General features: G+C 38.6%; 1 protein-coding gene across 1 annotated transcript in view; it reads left to right on the forward strand.

The window, feature by feature from the left end:
* COL4A3 (collagen, type IV, alpha 3 (Goodpasture antigen)) overlaps positions 1–25,847 on the forward strand; it is a 50,471-nt gene that overhangs the window by 20,176 nt on the left and 4,448 nt on the right. The window contains exons 16-43 of the mRNA XM_009325116.1: positions 322–357; positions 703–867; positions 2,004–2,096; positions 2,856–2,951; positions 3,305–3,375; positions 4,622–4,810; positions 5,767–5,935; positions 6,836–6,928; positions 8,027–8,131; positions 8,999–9,096; positions 10,485–10,518; positions 10,756–10,869; positions 11,527–11,820; positions 12,902–12,991; positions 13,566–13,700; positions 14,426–14,524; positions 16,074–16,163; positions 16,558–16,697; positions 17,772–17,898; positions 18,173–18,253; positions 19,261–19,359; positions 20,341–20,391; positions 21,426–21,611; positions 22,187–22,317; positions 22,755–22,827; positions 24,166–24,228; positions 24,360–24,479; positions 25,524–25,622. Of these exons, the coding sequence (XP_009323391.1) occupies positions 322–357; positions 703–867; positions 2,004–2,096; positions 2,856–2,951; positions 3,305–3,375; positions 4,622–4,810; positions 5,767–5,935; positions 6,836–6,928; positions 8,027–8,131; positions 8,999–9,096; positions 10,485–10,518; positions 10,756–10,869; positions 11,527–11,820; positions 12,902–12,991; positions 13,566–13,700; positions 14,426–14,524; positions 16,074–16,163; positions 16,558–16,697; positions 17,772–17,898; positions 18,173–18,253; positions 19,261–19,359; positions 20,341–20,391; positions 21,426–21,611; positions 22,187–22,317; positions 22,755–22,827; positions 24,166–24,228; positions 24,360–24,479; positions 25,524–25,622 (3,141 nt within the window). The remainder of the gene's footprint in view (positions 1–321; positions 358–702; positions 868–2,003; positions 2,097–2,855; positions 2,952–3,304; positions 3,376–4,621; positions 4,811–5,766; positions 5,936–6,835; positions 6,929–8,026; positions 8,132–8,998; positions 9,097–10,484; positions 10,519–10,755; positions 10,870–11,526; positions 11,821–12,901; positions 12,992–13,565; positions 13,701–14,425; positions 14,525–16,073; positions 16,164–16,557; positions 16,698–17,771; positions 17,899–18,172; positions 18,254–19,260; positions 19,360–20,340; positions 20,392–21,425; positions 21,612–22,186; positions 22,318–22,754; positions 22,828–24,165; positions 24,229–24,359; positions 24,480–25,523; positions 25,623–25,847) is intronic.

The following is a 25,847-nucleotide window of genomic DNA, read 5'->3' on the forward strand; positions in this document are numbered from 1 at the left end:
CTAGAGCAAATAATAGTGGCACAAAGAAGCAAGTTTGCAGGCCTGTAAGTTGTTCTGAAGTAATTGAGTGCATCCCCACCTAAGATAAATGTGGTAGATCCTATTCCTACCTGTTGTAAACATCCATATCTTGCCAGATTTCAGTGAGAATTGTCAGTATGCAACAGTTGCATAAGTAGTAGATGCCTACTCAGGGAAAACCAAATTCTTAAAATAAGCTTAAAATGCAGAAGCCTAGAGTTTGCAGTCGGTATTAACGAGTAGTGACTTTGCAGAGTATACAGTGGTTTAACTCGAGTTCTAAATACATTGCTTTTGCAGGGCCACAGGGTCCTCCCGGAGATGCTGGTAGACCAGGTATGTGTAATGGTCCAGTACCAACAATAACATACATTGTTCTTCCTGCCCATTGTACTGAATCAGCTTTGTGGAATCTTAACTTCAGATGACTTCAAACATATCTCTAACGGTAAAAAATTGTCACCCAAAAACCTTTGATGGGCCAAGTATTTAAAGGGAGGTTAAAGATAATTTTTAAATGTCTTTACATTGTCATTGTGATTATTTAATATATTACAAGATAAAAAAGATTTGTGGGATGAACTCAGTATGTTTGTCTCTCACTCATCCTACTGAGTACTTACTTTGCTTTAAAATTCCATTTCTTTAACTTCATTTTTGTATTTTTTCCTCTTCGGTTAGGTGTGTCAAGACCTGGTCTGAGAGGTCCCCCAGGATTTCCTGGGCCAAAGGGAACAAAAGGAGAGAAAGGACAAACTGGCTTGTGTATTGTAGGCCCTCCAGGACTACCTGGTATTACTGGCAGCCCTGGTTCTGTTGGATTACCAGGTCCTCCAGGAGAACCAGGTGATGTTTCAGTGCTGTATGTATAATGAATAAGAACAAATCCAGAGTCATTTCAGTATCTAATGTATGAGATTATATAAATACATTACTTATAGAGTATATTTTTAGTAATATGGTTGAATAGAATTTCTGTTTGACATTTTGTTTTAGGATATTCATGAAGCGAAGGTCTGTGCTTCATTGCTAATGAGATTCTGTGGAGAGGATATAATGACTTCCCAGTATAAAGATTTCTCACCTTTTTGTATAACTGTAACTATAAAAATCTGCTACATAAAACTAGGAAAGACTAATGAGAGAAAATCTGTTCTTAAAATTAAGTCTTCCAAAAGTTGTAGTAAATCTGTAAAAGCAAATTCAGAAGGGGCTAATCTGAAAGCTAGAGAAATCGCTTGCCTGCCTCCAGAGGTCTTAGTGGTCCTTAGAGCAGGTTTGAATTTCTGGCAGCATGAAAATAAAGCAGTAGCAGTTTATAAAACTTCTAGAAAAAGTATTAACTGGGAATACCTCTTTAACTAGGAGTACCAACAGCATCATGGTTTTTTTATATGTGGTATGGCCAAAACAAGTTTTTCTGAACCAGTACCAATGTAGTGCTTCTCTTTTCTCTCTCTTTGAAAAATATATCTATCTGCCAAATATATTACCTTAGGAAGAGCTCAATGCATGTTCTGTTTTTCCAAAGTAATAGTAAATACACCAGAATAATTCTGTCAAAGATACATGAGCAGCATTAATAATTTAGGATTAAAAGAAAAGTTTCCTTTCCATTCCTGGTAGAAGAAAGAATTATGTTTCTGTTGATTCAAATAAAATGGAAATACTTTCCCCAAAAGGGACTATGCTTTTTAAAGGCTAGACAGATGGATCCAACCGTCTGCTGAGATTTACTTTGGCATTACCATATTTATCCTCATGTGCTTCCAGTTAGGCGTTTTGGATTTGTCTGGGTAGTTCTCTCTTTTAAATGAATCATAGAAGTTGGAAGCAATCTCAAGTTGGAAGGGACCAACTTGACCCATAAGGATCAGAATACTGTCTCCAGCTCATCCCTGCAACTTTTTTCTCTCTTACCAAATAGAGAATTGTCTGAATAATCTGCTAATGTAATGGTGCCATGCTCATTTCATTAACAGGTAGAGTAACGTTTAGAACAGGCCTACCAGGAGTTCCTGGAGAGCCAGGGTGTACAGGACCTCCGGGATCTCCAGGAGATATTGGCATGAAAGGTCAGTTTCAGATAAGTATCACTCAGAAGTAGATGGTACAATCCAGTAACCTTCATGGATCCTCATGAAATTTTGAATTTAATTTACCTCTTAAGCCATTGGATGAGTTCAGAGATTTGAGAAAATTCATTAGGGATAGCAAGATGTCTTCCTCCCCTTACAGTAAACAGCAGCTAAAAGAGCAGTGCACATGCCAGTGCTGCACACCAGTTGTACAGCACTGCAGCCAGGGTATCAATCTTCACTGGGACAAACAATTATTACAGGTTGGTAGGGTTTTTTTATTCTCCCATTGTTATGTTAAACACCAATAGTTGTTCTCTGAGAGAAGGTTCCTTCTGCAAATATCCACAGGAGCTGCTGAATCTCTTTGCCACTTGCCAGTCATTAAAGTCACCTAGGCTGTTATGGAGCCACGTTCATTTGAAGCCTATGTCCCTTTCTTCTTTTGAGAGAACCTGGCTTATCAGTAGAGTGACTATATCCAAATGGTTTACTAAAACTAGACTTGAAAAAATCAAGAGATTTAAACTGAATGTTCCTGCATTTTCAATTAAATGTAATCAGTTCTGATTCACTGTCTGATCACAGGTAATTTTGTACTGTGTTGGAAGTGATCTTCCAACAAAATTAAGGCCGTGTTCCTACCGCTCTCTGGCCAAAAAGTCTCAGCCATCCTCTATAACAAACTACGTAACACATTAGTTAAGCTTGGGAATGACTTGCTGTGGAACAGCTAATGAATTATTTTCATTCTAGGTGATGAAGCTTATGTGTGTACTGATTGCAGCTATATTCCGGGAATACCTGGTCTTCCTGGTTCTCCTGGGCCACGTGGCCAAGATGGCATGCCTGGTAAATTATCTTGTTGTTTGTAACAGGATAGTAGGAAATGCCAATGATTTTGCTTTTAGCATGAGAATCAGGTATGGGCATGTCTGCAGCACGCAGTCCTTGAACTAGCCCTGAGGCTGTGATGTGTGTGAGAGCCTGATGCAGCTCCATCCACTGATACGAGCACAAGCCCTAAAAGAGGTGAAGTCAGAACGCTAATAGACTTAGGTGCAGCCTGAAGCCAGGTCAGTCTGTGATGATGCAGTCAATGTAACAAGCAGAAACGTTCAATGCTGGGTGTGATTATCGGAACTTGTCAAAATCCATGTCCTTGTTTTCATTTTCCTTTACAAAATATGCTGTTTCTTTTGCAGGTAGAGAAGGAACAACAGGTCCAAAAGGTTCTCCAGGTTCTCCAGGAGCACTGGGGTTTCCAGGAGCTCAAGTAAGACTTGGGTTTTTCAGATTATTTTTCAGATCCCACAAGAATTATTTCAGAGAAACCTCATGGCTGATGTTACATGCAGTGTCACACTAGGTGATCTCAACAGTTTTCTTTCTGTAGTGATGAATGTGTCTGCATGGGAGGCCTAGGTAGAGACTGTAATGTGGACATAGCTGACCTAGCTTTACAGGAGCCTGTTTTGCTCAGTGCAGCAAGAAGTTCAGCCCAAGCAGTGAGGCAGGTAAATAACTGTGAGATTAACCTGTGCTGTATTTCATGATGGCTAGACTGCTGCTTCTGCCTGATACAGGTAGTTTACAGTTAACTTCTGTTCATCTACATAATTCTGTAATCATGGCAGTGGCTGTAAAGCATATATAGAGTTTTGTGTGCTGTGATGAACATCAAACTTCTTACTTCTCTTGTTTCTAGCATACTCAGGACTTGATAAAGCCCCAGATGTGCAGAGAAACTTGCTTCTCATAATACCCTCTTCAGGGGTGCAAAGGACATTCCCTCTTGGGAAACATTATGAAGAGGGAAGGCTGACACCTGCTGCCACAGACATCCACTTGGTTGTTCTAACTTGTGCCTGTAGCAGTAGTTATTCATGAGAAATTACAGTCGGCGCTGTCCACTAAAAAAACATCACGCACATGTATTCATTGTGGTGGTTGCCATACAGATGCAGAATGAAAGAGTCTTCTAACAGGTTTTTCCAGAAGGTTCCCAAGAGTTCATGGGCCCAAGATCACTAGAGCCCAGCGTACTTTAAGCTTGTACTGGTTTTGGCTGGGATAGAGTACCCAGTTTGTACCCTGAGGGGGAAAGAAGGGAGAGGAGAAGTTAACTACGAACAGAGCCAACTGTGACTGTTACAGTGTCCCTGGGGAGAGAGTCCCATGTGGAGGAGAAATCTCTAATTAAATTTTGAGGTACTTTCTGGTCCTTCTTTTTGTGCCACCAAAGCACAACTTGGTAGCTAACAGTCTAATCCATTAAATGATCCTGCATTATTCCTGCTTATAGTAGTATAAATGAAATGATAATCAGGGCCAAAAGGAGTAAAGGCAGGAGAAAAAGAAAAAACAACCCCAAAAAACCCTGTTCATTGAAATGTGTCATTGCAGTGAATAAAGATGAGGATAGAGAGAACCACTCTTGGGTATTTAATTTAAAAAAAAGAAAGCTTGAAAACAGTTGACATATGTCTAGCACTGAAATTCTTTTAATTGCTTTGTTCCAGGGACCTCCAGGTTCTAGAGGACATCAAGGACATAAAGGATCAAAAGGTGAGCCAGGATATGTGTATCCAGAAGGGCCAAAAGGTGAGCGAGGAGATCCAGGGGCCAGGGGCGACAAAGGAAGAAAAGGTTCAAGTGGATTTCTGGGAAGACCTGGTTCTAAAGGATCCAAGGGTTCTAAAGGTGAAGAGGTGGGTATGCACTGTTTGCAATTAATATAGAATTCATGAAAACCTAAGTCAGTATTTATATCTTACACAACAGCCTGTTTTATCTATTCAGATACTTTTACTGAATATCCTCTGCCTGGTTTAGGGTACTGTGCTCAACTATAGCAACCAATATGCATAACCAGTATGTATGAAAGAATGAGAGTAAATACTCATATGTAATACTGGAGAGATGAGGCTAGTGTAGATACACGTTGCTGAAAAACCTTGGCAGTCTATTGTGGTGTTCGTTTGGATATTTGTATTGGAGCATTATCTTGGATTCCTATGATGAATAAGATTTAAAAAAAAAAAGATGGTTTTCCAAAGTACTTATAATGCTTAAGAGGAAATAATAATTCAAATAATTCCTGTTCAGTCTTTGGGAGTTAATCTTCAGTCAGGGCTGAGACAAACCACAAAAGCTGGGTGGACGGACCATAAATCTAGAATCATTAGGGCAGAGCTCTTTGTTCAGCAGAAACAAAAAGTAACAATTATTGTTGTGTTGCGTTGTCTGAGAAACTGTAAAAGCGATTGAGGTATAACTCTCTCTAACCTGACTCGGCAGTATTCAGGGAGAATCAGAGCTGAGGGTTGTTGGTTTTTTGGTTTTGGTTGTGTTTTTTTTTTTACCAAACCTGTTTTAAAGAAGAAAGTGTACAGTGTAATGCCACAGCGATTGAAAAATAAAGCTGTTGTATTTATTTGTACTATTTCACTCCTAATAGCCCTCTATTTGTAACCATTGATATTAAAATTTATATTCCTTTAATCACAAGTAAATCAGAGGAAAAATTCCTCTTAAATTAGCAGAGCTACTCTGTTGCTAAAGTAATGCAAGATTATAGTCAAACAGAGAATCGGGCATTTTCTTATGAAAGCTGGTGTGGAAAGCAAGTGATGTTTGGTATACCCACACGTGTAATCATTAATAGGGATTGGCTGGTTCAAAAGGAGATAGAGGACTACCTGGATTGCCCGGCAGTCTTGGTCTTCCTGGAGAGATTGGGCTTCCTGGACTGCCAGGATATGGACCACAAGGAATAAGAGGTTTCAAAGGCTCTAAAGGAATACCTGGTCCACCTGGATTACCTGGAGAAGCTGGTTTGTAACTTCCTGTTTTACCATGTTTTACCTATGTTAAAGAGCACTTGATTGAAATTGCAGAGACAGGTTGAAGTCAAAGACCTAATTTGTGAAACATAGGAAGTTTTTCTTGGGATGAGATTTCCACAGTGTTGTTCCAACTTTTGTCCCACTGGAGGTAATGGCAAAAGTCTTAGGGTCATAAGATAATTGAGGTTGGAAGGGACCCTATGAGGTCTTTAGTCCAAACTCCTGCTCAGAGCAGGGTCAGCTATGAGATCAGACCAAGTTACCCAAGGCTTTATCCAGCTGGGCCTTGAAAATCTCCAAGGACCAAGGCAGCACATCATCTCTGGGCAACCTGTTCCAGTGCTTGACTGTCCTCATCATGGGGGAAAAAAAAGTCTTTAAATATGTATCTAGTCATCATTATTAGTGTGAGCTAAGTCATCAGGGGAAAACATGAAGAACTTCATCGTTTTTGAGTGCTGAAAACATACCAGTGTATGTATTTATAGGCAAGCATAATCTGGAAGAACTCAAAGTTGGACAGCAGATATAGTCAAGGTTTCTTGAAGAGAATACCCATTAAATCTTTATGAAATGGAGTTACAGATTAAGCATTTCTCAGTTGCATCATTTTCCTTCTGACTTTGTGCTTCCTTTTCTGGGTCTCCAGTAGACTGCAGGAGGGCTGAGAGGAAGGCTGCAGGTGGGCTTGGTGTCAATAAAATTCTTTTGCTTTATGAAGCCAGGATCTGAAGGCTTTTCAAAGTCTGCTGGAGTTTCAGAAATATGGGAATTGTAGAAGACTGCATTTTTAACCGAGTAGATTGATCACTAATATTTTTAAATGCTTAAGATTACATATTGCCAAACTATAAGCCTTTGTATTCTTTGATTATGTATTTGCTGAAGGCCTGAAAGGAGAGACCAGTAGGATAACTCCATTACCTGCGTTGCCCGGACCTCAAGGACCAGATGGTTTACCTGGACCCCCAGGAGTGCCTGGTGAGTACATCTGCACTAAACACAGTAAAAATCAGAGATAATCTGATTGGGATTTCTCTCCCAGATCTGGCCAAATAAAACTCTTGGGTTACTTTGAAATAACTATAAAAAGGATTTCTGTGGTATAGAAACTATGGAATTAGCTGTAACATTCCCCTTCAGGAAAACCAGGGGAAGTGGATGTGAATAGGAAGGGCACACGGGGCCATGTCCATGGTGTGCAGTATGGCAGATTCCAAGCAGTCCTCTGCTATGACTTCGTTCTTCCAGGAACTGGAAACATCTGGTGCATATGCCACAGCTCGTATATCCAGAAAGGGGCCTCTGGCATAATTTCAACAAAAGCCTGTCCTAAATTATACTGAGACTGCTGCAACCTTCAAAACAGAAGGAACAAAATCAGGTTAAAGCATTCTTAATCTTCCTCAAGCCCTTGGCCCTTCTCATGCTTTGCAGGGGCACAGTCAAAAAAGTAACTGTATTACTGTTTCCCAGTTCCTTTTTGACGTGACTGTTACTAACCATTGTTCTAAGATATTAAGAACCTGAGTTTCCTTTTCTGGGTGGGTTTTGGGCTTGGGTTCTAGGTAGGATTTTTTTGGTTGCTGGTGTTTTAAATTTGCAGAATTTTTGAATGCACTGAGGGACAGTAAGTGACATCCGGGCTAACCATAAGGCATCTTTGCTTTGGTTTTGTAGAATGATAGTCCTTAAAGCTGCCCTGAAAGCCATAGGAAAATCTCTTGGCAGCTTTATGATAGCTTCTGTTCTTACAGTTGCTTCGGTTCCAAGCTCACCCCTATGAAGTGTGTTTATATATTCTCAACAAGTGGAAGATTTGTATCTGCATGTAACTGTTCCTAAAAGTCTGGAATTTGGGCAGATTGCATAAAAAGTCACAGGCTCATGCCGCTTTGATACTGTGAACACAGTTAGCATTTTAACTGTGAAAACCTACTGTGGAGGAGAAATAGTGTCTAAGTTCTAATACAATCTACAGTGGTGTCCTAATTAATAATGATAAACTATAAAACACCTAATCTTACAAGTTGATGTTCTGTGGTGAGATACATCAGTTTACTTATTTTCTTTGTACAGGTAGGGTTGGAGCAAGAGGTGAGCCAGGTGATTCAGGACATCCAGGGCCAACAGGTGACACAGGCTTTCCAGGGCTTGGATTTCCTGGAAACCCAGGTCCAAAAGGTAAAATACTTTTTTTTTTAATCTTAAAAAAACAACAACAACAACAACAAACCCACTTTTTTTTTAGTCCACATTAAAAACAATCAAGTTAAAAAAAAAAAATCAATGAACGTTAGTCAGACAAGTGTTTTTAGCACTCTTATAAGCCTGAAGGCAGTAAATTACAAATTGCAAGTTTGAAACTTTCTTTGAGTATCTCAAAGTGGCAGTAGGAAAATATTTTGAAAGACATTGCTTCCTGGAATACTGCCCAAACCGGTGCAGCTCATCTGAGTGCCACACTTACTTCAGATGGATTCTCTTTACCTGGATATGTGTTATAGAGACGGAGCTGTATAAGTGTCAGTACTTTATTTTTAATCAATTTTGGTTATGTACAATGCAATACCTGCTCTAATGTGCAGGTAATAGAAGGCATTTTGAATACTGTGAATTTGGCCATTCCTCATGCAAAGTCACACCCCTCTTTGGACACTAGAAATATTAAGAACTATTCTCATAATCCCATCAGGACGGGGGGGCAGGGGGGCAAAGCTCTGATACTAGAACTACTACCAGGCTGCTTGTTAAAGAAAACAGTAGGGAACTGACATCAGAATAGCTTCACTTTAAAAAAAAAAAAAATTTAAAAAGACATGTTAAATAACTGATTTGAAGCAAATAACCAAGCAGTGTTACAGTCAACATTAAGTGAATATGTAAGGAACAACATGCAACGTGTCACATCAACTCTGAAATCAGGATGCTGTCTTCAGCTCATGTAAGCTACTTTAGTGTCAGAGGCTCATAACTGCATCCATACAAATACCCATTTGTAAATAGGGTGATAACCATAGCATCTCTACTGCCATTTAATTCCTTTTGCAGGAGATAAAGGACTTGCAGGAGGCAGAGGGTCACCAGGTTGTGAAGGAAAGATCGGAGATCCAGGCCGAGCTGGAAACCTGGGACAACCAGGAGAAAAGGTTTGGTTAGAAATACAGCACAGACTTTTCCATAGGTCCCATTCATTAAATGTGACACTGAGCAAATAAATTAAGGAATATAGGAGTTCCTATATTTCCTGACCAGTGATGCACAAACTATGAAATTAAATTGTTTATATATAAAGGGGCTCAAGCCAAAATTTTGAATTCAGATACAGGATTTCAGAACTCCAATTGTTTGGGATGTTTTGGTACTTCAGTTTTCAGAGCACAAGGAGGATATTGCATTGCTGATGGCAAAAAATTAAGGCCACAGCTTCTGAAAAGATGGCTATTCAGAAATTGCAATTAAGCACATATTTGATGGAGGTCAGTGACAGGTAAGTATGCATTTAATTTAAGCAAGTGCTCTGTTGAATTGAAGTGTAAAGGAAGTAGGCTGGAGGTAATACTGCAGCCACTCTTGCTGATGACCAGAAGCTAATCTACTGATGACATAAGTAAGTGTAGGATTCTTGACTACTCTCTAATCAGGATTCAAATTTGAACAAAATAATAACACCTAAATGTTCTTAAAAGGTGGCAATTCTTTTTTTGTGTGTTTGTATGTCATTTTGTGTGGGTTTTTTTTTTTTTTGACATGACAAGTGTGGAGTTTGGGGTTGTGGATTTTTTTAATTATTACTTAATCTGTGTTTGATGCCACAGAACAGCTGGATGTGGAGTGGCCTTTGTGGTCCAAGTATATCATCAGTGGCTAGTATAAGCTCAGCTCTACTAACCTGCTTTATGAACATATTGATTTGCTAGTACTCAAAACAACCAGCAGTTCAGTCAGCCAAAAAAAACCACAATTCAAACTTTCCTTTCAGGGAATAGACTTGGGATATTTATGATAAAACAATCTTCAAGGAAAACAATGTTCAGAAAATGATTAAAAAAAACCCAGTAACTGACTTCAGGTATTCTGAGACACATCTGGGTGCTGACCTTGTTTATTTAAATAAATATTTTGATAAAACTATGACTTAAAGGAAAAGTTGTATTTGCCCAAACTTCAGCCAAATTTTCAGATACAGGTCCAAAGCTTTTCACAGCTACAGCAAGCATCACAATGGCCAAAAAAGGCCAAATGGAGGGAAGTGTCTTGCATTGCTTAATAGCAATTTCTTAGAGTTAGGAGACAGAGTTCAAAAGCTGTCTAGACGAATTACTCCTCTGGTGAGGAACCTGCAGCTGGTGAATAAGGGACATCCAGTGGTCTGCTGAATTGGAGCCGTTAAAAAATCTAATGTGAAAGATCCCCAGGGAATGGAGAAAATTACCCTAATGAAAGAAGTTAATTGATCACACAGCGGAGAAAATATTTTGGCAGATTTGCAAAACATAGTACATGTGGATTGTTTACATTTCTCTCTGTGTTGCAGGGTGACCCAGGCATGGTTATTCCCGGAGAGCCAGGTAGACTGGGTTCACCAGGAGGTCATGGCATAAGGTGATACTGGATTTCCAGGACTTGCAGGCCTGCCAGGGCGTGCTGGACATGATGGTGATGATGGCCTAAGAGGTACTATTGTCAAACAAGCTCAAGGAGCACAGCAAGTTATTTTAAGGAAAGGGAAGCCAAGTTAAACAATGCTCACGCAAAGCCTGAAACTTCTACTTAAATCATTGTGAATCAAGTCTCCTTTGTTTTAGGAGATCATGGCTCACCTGGAGTTCCTGGAGATCCAGGTTTTCCAGGGAAACCTGCTGAATGTCTTAGTGGCCTGCCAGGTTTGCCAGGTGGCCAGGGAACTACAGGCCCACCAGGTAGGACCTTCTGAATCAAATGTGCCATTTGGCTGGGTGGGTCTGGGTTTTGTTTCTGCCTTCCAATGGCCTGAGGGAGCTGAAGTTGGATTTGGATATTGATTATAGGATAGTATGTGAGAAAATGTGAGCCCTTTTACAAGATATACTTTCTGCAGATGGGAGGAAACACATGCACTGATTAAGATGGATTAAGATTTAGATGCCATTGTACAGTACAGAGTTATCACAAACTGGCCCAAATTCCGCAGGAAAAAGGATATTTCAGTCATGTCTCCTGTACGGGGCTGAACTTGGATTCCTTGGTGCAATGCGATTGATAAAGAAACAAAACAGGAAGAGCTCAGCTAGGTAGAAAACCAGTTTAGGGACTTAAAAGTACCTGCATATACTGCATATGATTTCCATTCCAAGAGAAACACACTCGGGTACCCAGCACAGTCCTTCTATATATGAACTGAAAAGGATTTTTTGTTTTTGTTTTTTAGAGAATGAATGTAGAATTGGTAGGGTTTTCATGCTTGTTTCTTATTTCATTTTCTGAGAAAGAACAAAATTGTCTACTCCCGCCTCTTTTTTTTTTTCCACTTTAAAAAAAAAAAAAAACCACCACCACAACTCGCTTAAGATTTCCTGAACGTGTATGTTGTCTTATAGATCTAATGTTTAGCCCTCAAACAGGCAGAGTTCAAGAAGAGTGTCATGCTCACGATGGCAAGATAGAGATGAAGGTTTGTTTTCCAGGCAGATGTACCATACTACACTGTCGTGCATTTTTCTTAGGAGGAAGAGGTTCGCAAGGTTCAAAAGGAAAACTAGGTCCTCCTGGCTTGAGTATCCCGGGAATCTATGGAAAGCCTGGGGAACCTGGATTAATAGGTCTTCAGGGAAACACAGGATTACCTGGTCCCAAGGGACAGTCTGGAAGGCCAGGAATTTCTGGTGTGCCAGGTAAGGATTCCCCAAATACTTGTTTTGACATAGAAATTAAGTCAGTCTCTGCAAAAAGGTGTCAGTTGTGCTTTTCCAAATTGAAGATGCTGTAATGTTTTTCTATCAACAGCTTTCATATATCATTGCAGTCTATATGGAAAACAAATAAATCATCATTCCCTAAACGATGAGCATATCTTGAAGCTGTCATGACATAGTACTGAATTTTCTATAACGGTCTTCTGAGAATGGAAGGCTGCCTTACATTGTTTTTCGCACAGTAATGTCCTTGCAGTAGGACATGAACCAGTTAACATTCAAAGCAACTCCCCAGCATAATGGAAGTGTGAAGTGTTTAGTAGTTCTTACTCAGCATCCCTTTTCAAACAAATAGCTTGTTAATGCTACCTTCTTTTTCTTAAAAATCAAGTTCAGATCTTGAGTCTAACAGAGTCGAGTCAGATCAAACTCTGTCAGGTTAACCAGAGCTAACTTTAAGTAAGGTAGGTAATCCCTGTAGGTTTTTTTCAGAAACATGTTCAAATTTGATTTGTAGAATAAAAGAAATCGGGTATGTAATGCTTCTTACCTCTAACAAAGAGTTTTCATTACTATCAAATCCTGCATTATTCTGTGGGAAGGAGATGGTACATACCTTTTTATATATACAACCTATAAAACTAATGATGAACATGTAGCGCTTGACTTAGTTGCGCAAACCTAGGTTTCTGATGTCATTTGAGGGGAGTTGTCATGTCCCAGCTGCCCTTCAACTTCTGAGCCAGAACATCCCGTGACAGGTCTCCCATCCCTGTGCGAATATCTCAGATACATTATCCGCACTGTCAGTTATTTCATTCATTGATAGAAGCTGTTGCAGCTACTAATCTAGGTAGTTTGGGGGTTACTGTGTGTGTAAGTGCTGTTCATGTGGTTAAAGACTGGAAAACTGGCTTTGACAGTATGTTATAGAAATGGAGAAAAAATAAAACAGGCAATTAAACACTTAAATGACAGGCACATGTGTAGTTTTCTGAAGTAATGTTCTGTTTCACTGATCAAATACTAACAAATATGTTCCTATTCTTCAATTCCACAGGCTCAAGGGGAGAGCCAGGTATAATGGGCCTGTTAGGAATTCCTGGACCCCCTGGCATGATTGGAAGACCAGGCAACCCGGGTATCAGAGGCAAGTGGCCGTAGTATCTGCCTTCATTATTACTTAGAATATAGGAACTTCCATGCTGAAGTAGTCTTGTGATCCACCTTGATGTATGTTATCACTTCTGAGTATGCGTGTCATGCCAGAATTCCTTGAGTCTTGGTAAATCTTTGACTTCCGTATATGTGCAGTCTACAAACTGAATGACAACATGATTTATTTTTTTTTAGCAGTTTGGAATTGCCACCCTTTCTATTTCATTGGTATTTGTAAAAGCGGCTGGTGATTTGCTAAATAAAGAGCAGAGAGTTTTTTTGCTCTATTTTTTTTCTATCCCATTCCAAATACCATTATTATATCTATTCAACAGATAAAAGATTATACATATATTCAGTATAAGAAATAATTACCATCTCTTGCCATAATTTGTGCTCATAGATTTTTTATTGATGATTGGAGTAATTAAGAAGCTACTTTAGGTTGTTGATTTGGAATGTATATTTACATTCGTAGTTGTCCTTGAAGACGGGAGTTTCACTGCTGCCTTTATGCTATCGTCTAGTCAGGTTTCTTCAGAAAATTTCATCATGTTTTCTTGCAGGTTCTTCTGGCTTCCCAGGACTAAAGGGAAGAAAAGGGTTTCTTGGAGCAAAAGGCGAACCAGGTGATAAAGGTTTTCCTGGACCATCTGAGACCTTGGTTGGTATTGGGACTAAAGGAGAACAAGGCTTAAAAGGTACACATGCATTGTGCTGTCATCCAAAACTAGTTAGGGTTGTTATCTATGTTGCAGTTCCAGTGGACTCTAAAACACGGAAGAAACTGACTCTACTACTGAGAGTATTCACATGGCTTTCAAATAATTATTGCTGAACGCTGTAACTGCCTTTTTATTTATGAGATAGTTGGATATTACACTGAATATTTACTTCCATTTTAACAAGTCCATATTCCTTCAAAAAACTTTTACTGTGAAGTTAAACCAGTATTAATATGTCAGTAGTACTAGGAGGCTTATATACCTGCATGCTATACATTCATGGTTTTTTACACATTTAGTAGCCCGTGAACACAGAAATGGGTGTCCTTACCAACTAGATGCTAGATTGCAAAGAAATGGAGTCTGCTTAGAAATACTTGACTGTCAGAAGAATTCCTTTGTTTGCAATATTAATATAGACTCTCTGTATATGAGTTGTACATGCTTAACTAATGCTATCTGGCTTTTTGTGTAGACATTTTTCTATGGAAGCTTTCAGAAACTTCTTTTTGTCTCCATATGAGAAATGCAGAGGGCATTAACTGTGAACTTGTGTCTTGCTTGTGTGTGGTCGCAGAGTGAAAATCCTATGCCCCACTTCTGCTTCATTAGTTTTAAGAGTTATAAAACTTTAAACTTCACATAAAACTTATATTCTAAGATGTTGTTTTGTAATTTTTTTTAATGAAACTTTGTTTTAGGTGTTCAAGGAAGAATGGGTCTAAGAGGAGAAAAAGGAGATGCCGGTGTGCAAGGTCCCCCAGGTCTTGACGGGCCTGAAGGAATACCTGGTCTAGCAGGTATGGAATATGTATATTGAAAATTACTGTATCACATGGAGGGTAGGGATAATATTACCTCGATGCTAGCCCATAAACTTGGCTCCAGCAGCAGCACTACGTTCTCTATATTAACTCTGAGGCTTTTCTGAGAATTCTGAAACAGAGCATCAAAAGCTGCTATTTGAAAATCATAGCAGCTACCGCCAAATGATTCTCTGTTTCCTTCCAAATACAGACCATTGTTTGGGGTGATAAATAGAAAATAATATTAAATCCTGAATAATAATAACTTTAAAATCTAAAAGCTGGTAAGGCCAATGAATAAAATTCAGTATTTATAACAGTGAAGAGACGTTTGAATTCCCAATATTATGAAAAAAAAGTAAGAATTCTAAAACAGGAACATTACAATTGTGCACAAAAATACTTCGGAAGCTTCTTTTTTATTTCAGATTGATTCTGTTTCCCTTTTCAAAGCCTGCATGTTTGGCTTATATTTTGAAAGTTACCAGGTCTTCAGTGAAAAGCAGACTGAAAAAGAACCTGCATGAATTATAAACCTACCTAAGCCATTTCACAAAAGTTTTGCTCTGCCATTACCATAACATCATACATAATGATATATGTTGACCCTTGAGTGAGACAATGCATCTATTTTTCAAATTAATGCTAATAAAACATCTTTACTTCTCTGTATTCTGTATTTTTGATTCTTTGAGATAACTTCTTTCTAGAAAACCATATGACACTATAATTAGGTACATAAAAATGGTGACAACTAGAAATAATTTTAAGCTTGTAATCAAAATGGCTCTTCTCATAATGGCAATTATCCATGCTATATGTTGTTATAGCATCACTGCTACATTCTGTCATTAACATCCTTTGTAGTCATTGCAGTGTAGCCATCACAGGAAAAACTGCAAATGCTCCACTACTCCCTAACTTTTTATGGAAGAAAAGAAGACCTCACCTGCCTAAATGTTCAGGCATTGCTAGTACCCTGGAATTTAGACATCTGGACGTTCTAGATGCAACTAGATCTTGTAGTCATTAAACTGAATGCTAATTTAGCTAAATTAAGCTAAAGATAAGTGAGTGGGGGGAAAAGTGCTAAGCCATATAAGAAAAAGCTCTTGAGTATACTAGTTGTGAGAAGTGCATAATGAGTAAGTAATAATGTGACTGTGACATGCCCAGAAACCAGACTAAACTCAGGGGGACAATGAAAGGAGAGTCCAGTGTGTAAATACAAATTCATGATCTTGATCAAAATTTGCAAAAGTGTATTTCGGTTGCCACCCCTAAGTACTGTGGTTACAAACCTTAATTTTAATGTTGATACATAAGATGCTCGTTATTTCCTTGACTTTATGACAACAACAATGATAATTTTATCTGTGTCTGAGGCAAGAGGAAGAATTATACTTTGGCTGCATGTTGATTTTTAAAATAATAAGATACCATGACAGGGTGTGTGGTAGAGGATTCTGTATTCATGACAGCTCTGCTAGCCAGCCAGTGTCTAAAGCAAACTTAAGATGACACTTATTTCTTCATCTTGCAGGTGTCAAAGGATTTATGGGTCTTCCAGGGATTCCTGGAGGACAAGGATTCCCGGGTGCACCAGGAAACAAAGGGGACATGGGAATTCCAGGTCACTTTCTATCAAGCCATATTACAAATTCGTAGAGCTGTATAGAAGCATTTGCACAGATCTGAGCAGTTACTGTAAGCACACTACACAATACTTAGACTGGTATTTATTCTTTGCCATTCCTATAGACTTCTCACCACCCCAGCATTTGCTTGAGTTGCAGAATGCAGTTCTCCCTCTCTCTAAATGAAATATAACTTCTTCCATTTATATGTTGTTACATGTAAGAACCTCTTCTTACTGTGTTTAGAAATGAAATTACTGGCTGTGTAAATTACTTCAATGAAGAATGAATATCCGAATATACAAGCAGTAGTTCAAAAAACACGAGGTGCAGTATGCAATTACGATCCTTTTAAGAATGGTATGGGTATAAGTATCTGTATTTTTCCAGGTCCAAAAGGACAGAAAGGATCTCCAGGCTTTCCAGGACCATCAGGTGACGCTGGTCCACCAGGCTATGGTGGCTTTCCAGGTGACAAAGGAGAACCTGGGTACCCATCTGCTGGGCCTCCAGGAGAACCTGGTCCAAAGGTATAAAGGCAATGGAAACATTGTCATATTAGGCAATAAGCAGAGCCTTTGACTATAGAAACGGAACAACATGTAAGCAAGAACTGCAGAGTTTGCAGAAGTAGATGATTTGTTAATGATAAGAAATACGAAAATCCTGTTGTGTCATTACTCGGGAGAAATTTTTAAGTTCATTATATTTCATGTTTCTCCTGGTGCAAGAATTTCTTATTTGTAAAAATGGAATATCTTGGAAATAACTTTGCTTTTTTAAAAGTTACTAATCCATTAAGAACAAGGACTTAAACAAGGACGCTTAAAAAGTCAGCAGTAGGAATACCTGTATGTTAAGTACAGAAAAACCTAATCTTAGCAAATGTGTAAGTTTTGTAATCTAAAATTGTACTGTTGGTTTTTGACAGTCTAATAATATCGCATAAGATGAATTGTTTTTTTCTTAGCAATGTATATTACTGAACATAGTATATATTGCTAAGAAAAAAAACAGTTTCTTTTAAGTTAGGTCAATGGGATACAATTTTACTCCGCATATTCTGGGTGTTGAACAACTGGGACTCTTTTTACGTATGAGATTATCTGAAATACGTGGTTGAGGCTGTAAACTGTACTATAACTCCTGTAATCTGTCTAAATTATCTGTTTATTTTCTGTATTAGCTGGGTAGCTGCAATGAGATTACTGTCATGAAAGTCAGTAGGAATTCAAGGAAAAAGAATGCATTTCCGTATTTTGTATAGCTGCATATTATGTAAGGAATGTATGTTTGGATCAAAAGAGGAGCTGTTAGAATAAAATTGAAGGGAGGTCTATGTGCAGGTGGAAACATCTAAAGGCTGAAGTTGGCTGTACAGATTAAAGAAAGATCTCTTTTTTCTTAGCTATGTCTGAAGGATCAGTGGTGTATTATGAGAAGATTTTATATTAGTCTACTTTGATTTTTCTCTGAAAATCATAACGAACCATGATTAAACTTACTTAACCTTTAAAGTTACATATGATTTTTCTATTGTTCAAATATGGAATGTAATGTATTTAATTATTCTTACCTGTTTGTGTGTAACTGCTGTTTCTCAGGGAGATCCAGGCCTCCCAGGAGTTTTGGGCAGCAAAGGAGAAAAAGGATCCCAAGGTCATCCAGGACATAAAGGAGTACCAGGACCACATGGGATTAGAGGGGAAACTGGAGGTGCAGGAATCCCAGGTATGTTTTGTTTTGGAGGGGTGGTGAGATGTTGACGTGCTTCTAGAAGAAGGTAATTTCTCAATGAACTACACAGGGTGCCTGTGAGGGAGCGCATTGATATTCAACTGCTGTACACCTAAACAGCTCCTCTGTAGTCAGCGCAGCCAGGCTGGCTTACATCAGCTAGAGATCCTTCGCAGCTGTCTGAAGCAGAAATGATAGCAAAGTTCTCAGTCTGAGTCTGGATCTAGTGATAATGCCTTTTCTCCCCTCCCACACTTTCTTCTTACAGGGAAGCTTGGACCTCCTGGAGATATTGGTGTTAAAGGACGGCAGGGCCGCCCAGGACAACAGGGCATTACAGGCCCTCCTGGTATGATATATAACATCTCTCCCAAATCACTGCCCCCTGGTTTTTTATTTTCTTTGTAATGAGGCAGTTGATGCTCTTTTTGTTCTGAGCTTTTTAGAATTTAACTAATGCAGTTGCAGTCTCTGTTTATGTTAGTTTGAGGCTTTGTTTACCTTCTCTGGTACCAGCTAAGGTCTTTAACAGCCTGTTTTCAATGTTACCAGTTCAGCTGAGGCAAGATGTTTTACTTTTGTTTCACTATTGTAAAGCTTTTTGCCTTTTTTTTTTTCCATCCAGAGGTCTCAAGATGCGATATCCACACAATTGTAAGAAAGGCTTGTTCTACCTCCTAAAAGAGAATAATAAACTAAGATGTAGCTAGATGAGGAGAAGAAAATGAATTGGAGTGGAAAGAGGAGACAGAGTTGCAGTTGTTTAAGCCACAGAAAAGATCAAATGATTCAAAATATACTTAAGGGGGAGTGTGTAAATATGCAGCAACAGAGAAGTACGCAATGCAGACTTTATTAGAGTGAGTGCCAGTCATTGTCTTCAAAAAGAGCATTGAATGCTCTTATATTCAGAGATCCTCATCAAAATTATGATTTTGTAGTTTTGTAGACTTTAGTGAACTTGCACTGACTTATCAGCAGAGTTAGCAAAGATCAGAATCTATTCCCTGTTTAGAGAAACCTTGAATTTGTAATAAAGCCAGGGAGAGAAACCATGCTGCCCGTATGGATTCCCACCAGTGTGGGTTAAATGAAAGGCGGGGTCCTAAAATGTCTTTGAAAGACAGAAAGTTATTGCCTGTGAAAATAGTGGGGGTTTTAAATCCACTGAAGTCCAGTGAGCTCAATAAAAATTACATGCTGGTCTTTACAAATATTTATATAGCAACACAGGTTACATCTATCTTTGAAGTAGCTGAACTAATTAAATTTTAATAAAGGGGACTCATATCTTCTCCCTTTGAAATGCAAAATAGTAGAAGTGAAAATGATATTGTGGTCCATTAAAATTCACAGGTGCTGTTGGAGACCCTGGAAGAATTGGAGTTGTTGGTGAAAGAGGTAATCAAGGTCAGGATGGTATGCCTGGTCCCCCAGGAGTAAAGGGAGAACCAGGTAACACCAGTGAAATATTTTCATGCTATTTTACAATTGTTTTTTTCCCTAGTTAAACTGACAAAGATTAATAAGGAGCTTCTGTGGAGCCGAAGATAAGTTTATAAGTAGAAGGTTTTTCACTTTTACGTAATTCACAGGTTTTTCTATATAATTGTTGTACATACTGTCAACAACCCGAATACGTATGTCACTGCTCTATTATACATGTGATTTGCTGTAACTTCCCCTAAAAATGTTAATGTCTGCAAGAGCCAAAGTATTGCTGTTAACTGTTCTTAACATGTTTAATCTCAAAGAGATGAAAAGAACCGAAATCCTTTTAAAGGAGTCTCCTCTCTTACGTGGAAATAAGATAAAAGGAATCACAGTGTTTACTTACATGAATAGTGAAGGTTTCCACGACCTGGCCCTTAGGTTGTAAAATCTTTCATTTAAATGTCACTCCTGACGTCATCAATGTCCACAGATAGAATTCAGTGGAGGACTAAATCTGACAGAAAGTGTTTTCATATTTCACAGTGAAAATGTTTCTTTGCATATGAGTATAAAGAGGATACTGAGCAGGCATTCATAGTATTTAGTAGGATTTTTCATATTAAGCTTGAAGTAGTCACTGTTAACGTATTTTCTTTTTTAGGTATTTACATTTCTTCTTTTATTTTTCTTAGTTACTAACTTAAATACAGATTTTTCTTCTGTTTCTTTTCCTCTGAAAAAAGACAAAACTTATTGTTGTAGAATGTACCTTAAATATGACTGATCAATAAGAGTTCCTACTATAAAGAAGAACTTTATAAATTTAATTTGTATTTCTGGATAGAAGAAACGGAAATAACCAATAAATTATATTTCACATATAACTAAAATAGACATTTTGATTCAGTGAATTCTGAAGAAATGTATGAAATATTAAACAACTATGATGTTTTCTAACAATTATTCAGGACTTCGAGTATAACGTGACTTAATATTTTATAGGACCACCAGGGAGAGGAATTCCTGGCCTTCGAGGTATTCCTGGTCGTAGAGGTGAGTTGTCTTTCCAGAAAGCAAAAGCTTAATTTTTAAACAGCAGAATCATCATCTTTAAGTCACCTCCTGCTTTTGGATGCTTGAAATGGCATTAAGAGAGTCAGAGGAAATCAAGAGTGGTTCTGTGCTCTTGATCAATGATTTGGTGCTATATATTAAATGTCAAGAGTTCTTGCTTGTAAACTTAAAAGACTATTGTAAAAGGGAAATAAAGAAGCTAACTTCTACGGTTTTGTGAAGGTGATACACACATTCTAAAGCTTTTGAAATTCTATTTTGATACATAATTTGATTAACGGAGTATGTTGTAATGAAAACAGATGCTGCTGCTGAATACAAAGCATACTGTAAGAAAGCTACAGTGATTGCATTTTAATTTTGTTCATCTCCCCTTTTATATTGATGAACAGTTGACTTGAGGGGACTCTTCCCATTTTTTAGATTTTGCATTGTATTGCTAGTACTGGTAGAAATCCATTGATGTGCTTTACTTAAATTTCTCTCTTCATACCCTCCATATATAGATCTCGATATATGGATCAACTCTAAGATCAACCTTAGAGCAATATCCATTTGGGGTAGTCTCTTATTTTAGTGTACTCATATTGATGCTTTTAGCTGGAATTTAGTTTAAAAGGATTTGCCAGTTCTGATGTTCAAAGAAGCATTTCTTCTACTCATGCATCAAGAAATATTCCCTGCTCTGGTCTTTCTAGCCTTCTCTCAAGTTTATTCCTTTGTATGAGCGACCTCTGAAGTGGCGTTTTCAAAAAAAAAAAATAAATAAAAATAAAAAAAAAAATTAAAAACAAAGAAAAAAAGAAGAGTGGTGTGTACACTGCTTTGCAGCGAGTCCTGTCTTCTCACAACTATTTTGCTTTACAGTAGCAAGGTGGTTTTGGGGACTTCTCCATACTAAAACCAAAGGCTGAATTCCACCTTTGCGGTATAGTAAATACACATATTCCATGTAGTCACATCACCTTACTATCTTGACAGATCTCCCCAAATGTAATACTTGTACTTTGCAGGAGTCAAAGGGGACATGGGACTGCCTGGTTTTCCTGGGCCACCGGGTATGAAAGGTCATCGGGGTGATCAAGGACCCATTGGACCTCCTGGCTTAGTGGGGTTACCTGGATTTCAAGGCACAACAGGCATGGCAATTACTGGCCAAAAAGGGAATAGAGGCATTGCTGGTGCAGATGGAAGACCAGGTGTGTTGTTATAACTCCGTATTTATCTGAAACGATATACTGATAATTGAAAGCAGAATTCAGCCTGTCCAGAACTCAAGGTTGAAAGGGGTCTTCCCCCAAGACAGCTTCATAATTAAACAGGTAGTTCCTGTAGCAGTTAATGCAATGTTACCGTTGCAAACACCATGCTGGTCTATGCAGTATGATGTAAATTAAAATAACGCCAAGCTTTGCAGTCCACTCAATTGCATTATTTTGCTTTCTTCCCATGCAGTCTGTAGGATAGCTGAGATCAACTTTAAAGAAGTGAGATAGCACGAGTATGAGTAGAGGCATAACTACAACTGGAGGGTATTAAAAAAACTGTAGTGCTATAGAGTACTGCAAGAACTCAGCTCTGATCTCAGATTAAATTAGCAGGCTAGGAAAAATGAGTTGATTTTTTTTTTTAAATGGATATATTTCTTTGGGAATCACTGAGATCGTAAACATGAGTACCATCATAGAGTCGTTGAACGTTGGACTGCGTTGTATGTAATGTATGTGAAATGCTGTTGGCAGTAGTTGTTACTTACTCTGATGTTTCTGTACAGGTGCACCTGGTTTTCCAGGGCCTCCTGGTCTTCCCACTCCCAGCATGAAAGGAAGCAAAGGTGTTAGAGGGGCAGATGGCATACCAGGGCCAACAGGCCCAGCCGGCAACATTGGTCCTCCCGGTCCAAAAGTCAGTGAAAGGAATATTGCTTGGTTTTTACTCCATTGTTAATTTTGCTTTTACCATGAAAATAACACCCAGGACAATTTAAACAAACAAAACAAAAAACAAACAAACCCAAACAAACCCCAACATCCTCCCAAAAAGCCCTTGTAATAGAGGAAAGATATTAAAATGGATATGAAAAGCAGTTTTTATGGACTTAAGTGGACCAAAAAGAAATTGTTGTGAATTCCTAGCATGTCATTTCCTTGGCCATTCTGTATTACAGAATAATATTAACAATGATATGACTATTTCTAACATGCTCACAAATGGAGCAGATAATTCTAGTTGTAGCATATTCTGTGAACATAATGCTTTGAATACTCTGAACAAAAAAAAAATGTACTTCACAGCATGCAGATGCTGCTTCCTGTTTATTATTGGTGTTATCTGATTTGCAGGGATTAGAAGGTCGATCAGGTTATCCTGGTGCTAGAGGGGACCCTGGATTTCTTGGATTCCCAGGTGTAAAAGGTATTGATGTACTTATTACATACACTTCTGTGTGCCAAGCATAATCATTTACACGTTGCATTATAACAGTATGTGTGTAATAGTACCAGGTGTGGTCCTAGAGACATGAGGTTTTTCCATCAAGAGCGGGGTGTAGGTCAGCTATAAATGAAAGCGTTCACTAAGAGAGCATTTTCTTTGAGTTAGATGCCATGGGTACATCCAAACTGATGCTGAAGTGAGGAAGGTCTGAAACTTCAGTGGCCTCCATTCCAGGCAAATTCCAAACAAGTTTGTCCTTAGTGACTAATAATGTGTACGGACTTTGGGACTGAGTCTGCTAATTAGAAATGCCACACCACTGCTAGAAGATGTGACTTTTTGGTAACCTCTTAGCTATAGAACTCAAAAGCGTTTAATCATAATTACAACACAGAGCACTGGGTTCTCTGTTTGCCGTAAGAATAGTCCCAATTATATGCTAATTTATCAGCAGATGAACTGTTAAATGTATTGGCTTCATTAATTTCCTATTCCTGAGGGTTAGTTGGATCAGTAGCTGGCTAAAAATCCTTCTAATTTAGACATTTTTCTAGTGATTTAAGTCTGATACAGGTCTGCATTACTCCAGTATTCTCATTTTTCAATTGCATGATTTACAGTGACAGAAAATTGTCATTACCTGTTTAACCTACTGGTTTGTGTTCCATGCTAATTATTGTGTATTTTAAATTTGTTCTAATTTGAAAAGTCACCATACAGACAGTAATTATACTTTCTTAAGTAAAAAGCTCTCGTTTCATGGCATAGTCAGTCAAATCTTCTGACTGGTTGATAAAAATACATTTTTATTTATTTCCAGCAGAGCTGTGGAGAGTAATCGGGATGTAACCTCATATTTTGCACAGTGAAAAGAATTGCTTATTAAGTTTCAAGCACTTGAAAAACTATACAACCCTCCTAAGAAGAGCCATCAGCATAACTGACAGTAGGGTTTAAAGGGAGTTGAACTGCACAGCATCACTGAAGGCAGCACTTGACCTGCAAACTCAAGTGACAAAAACACTTGATAAGATAACAAGGACATAGTCTGAAGTTCAGATTTTAAGCTAGGTTTATGGGACCAGCCATTATATGAAGATAGGCCTGGAAACATCTTCTTACAAAGTGACTGCACTTGGCCTATAAACTATACAGTAACAGCAGAGATGTAGAAGTCCACTCTCGCATTTCAAATGAGCCTACAGGCTGTGTAACTCTTCGGGAAGGTTGCGTGGACTCTTAAATAAGCCTTTGAAACTCTGACAGTTGTTATGACATTTTGAACCAGGCAGACGTATCTCCAATCTTCTTTTTTAGGAGAAAAGGGTAATCAAGGACCCCCTGGACCACAAGGTGCAGAAGGGCCAAGGGGACCAAAGGGCCAGCATGGTAACCAACCTTTCTCATTCTAATACCAGCTGACTTCGCTTAATTTGTTTGGTTTGTTTTGTAGTTTGCTTGCTTTCTTTTAATATAAAGCAATAGCTCTTCATTATATTTTTTGCTGCTAGGTCCACCTGGAGTCCCTGGGATAATATTCTCTGTCCCAGGAAGCAAGGGTCCTCCTGGACTGCCAGGAGTCCCAGGAACACCAGGTGATCAAGGAATTCAAGGGATTCCTGGACTACAAGGTGGTTTATATTTTTATCTCTGTACGTGTTTGTGTGTGCTGCTTAGTGGAACATTTTGGTTTGGCGGGAAAACATGCTTCTGCATAGCAAATTGACGTGTCTTTAAAAATACCTCTCCATATTTAAAAATAGCTCTTTGTACCTTGTTAACAACCTTGTATTTATAACCTGTCCCATTCCATCTGCCCTCCACCCTCACAGTGAGTGAGTAAGTAAGTTTCTCCCTCAACATAAGCCTAAGCAAAATAATGGAATGAAAAGTAAACTTGGACCAAATATTCACCATTTTCATACAACCAGAACTATGCTCAGGATGTTTGTCATTTTGGGGGGGAAATTACCACTCCTAATAGAAGTACTCTAGATGTGCTAAAAGTGATTGTGTCTGTCATAGTTTGGGGGTGGGAAGGGAAAGGAGAGGCTGGTTACTTCTCCATTGGCACTAGAAGTGGAGCCTGCCACGGCTGTGAGGAATGGGGGAGCAAGGAGCAGGGAGGATGTGCAGTGGGTACTTGGCCACCCTTCTCAATACCACAGGTTTCCACCCCAGGAGGGAGCTCCTCAGGGGTGCAGGCTTCCCAGAAGGCATGCGCCACTCAGGAACGGCTGTTGCCTCCAGCGTAACAGAGCAGGCACTAAAGAATTGCTCTTTTACTCTTCCCTTAAAGTTGTTTTACAGAGGAGCTGCATTATTTGTAGGATTACAAACCGTGACCAAGATGATTATGGCCTGTTACTATATTTTTGAAATATTTCTGTTGTATGACACATGCTAAAAGAAAAACCTCTTTGCTTTGGTTTCTGTAAACATTTCTTATGAGAATAATATTTTTCTGCAGTACATCCAGTATTTCCTTGTAATCTTCCTGATAGGAAATACAGTGACAGTAACACTACAGACAGTCTCAAAACTTAGTAAATTCATGCTGATGTTTTTATTCTAACGCAGCTACATGAGGATTTTAACTTTATTCATTAACAGGTATTAAAATCTAGAATAACTACTGCTATATTATTCTGTTTTTTTTCTTTATTACAATTTAGGACCTAAAGGAGTAAAAGGTCTTCCAGGAAGTTTTGGTCATCCAGGTAAACCAGGACTGCCTGGTCCAAAAGGAGACAGGGGATTTCCAGGACAAAGAGGTACAGGAAAGCAGACACCTCTCTTTGACTGCTACTAGTGAATTTACAGATAAACTGTATTCCTGATTTCTGTAAATCCTTCCTCTTGCATGTATTGAGATTCTGTGACATTTGCAGTAGCTTTAGGGCCACGAGCACACGTAAGCACATTCTTAGCTTTTAACAGCTGCATGTTCACAACCGAAATAATGATTTACAAAAATATGCCTTGACTGTGCTGCTTTG

The sequence above is a fragment of the Pygoscelis adeliae genome, unplaced genomic scaffold, assembly GCF_000699105.1.
Source record: "Pygoscelis adeliae isolate BGI_AS28 unplaced genomic scaffold, ASM69910v1 Scaffold155, whole genome shotgun sequence".
NCBI classification, from domain to species: domain Eukaryota; kingdom Metazoa; phylum Chordata; class Aves; order Sphenisciformes; family Spheniscidae; genus Pygoscelis; species Pygoscelis adeliae.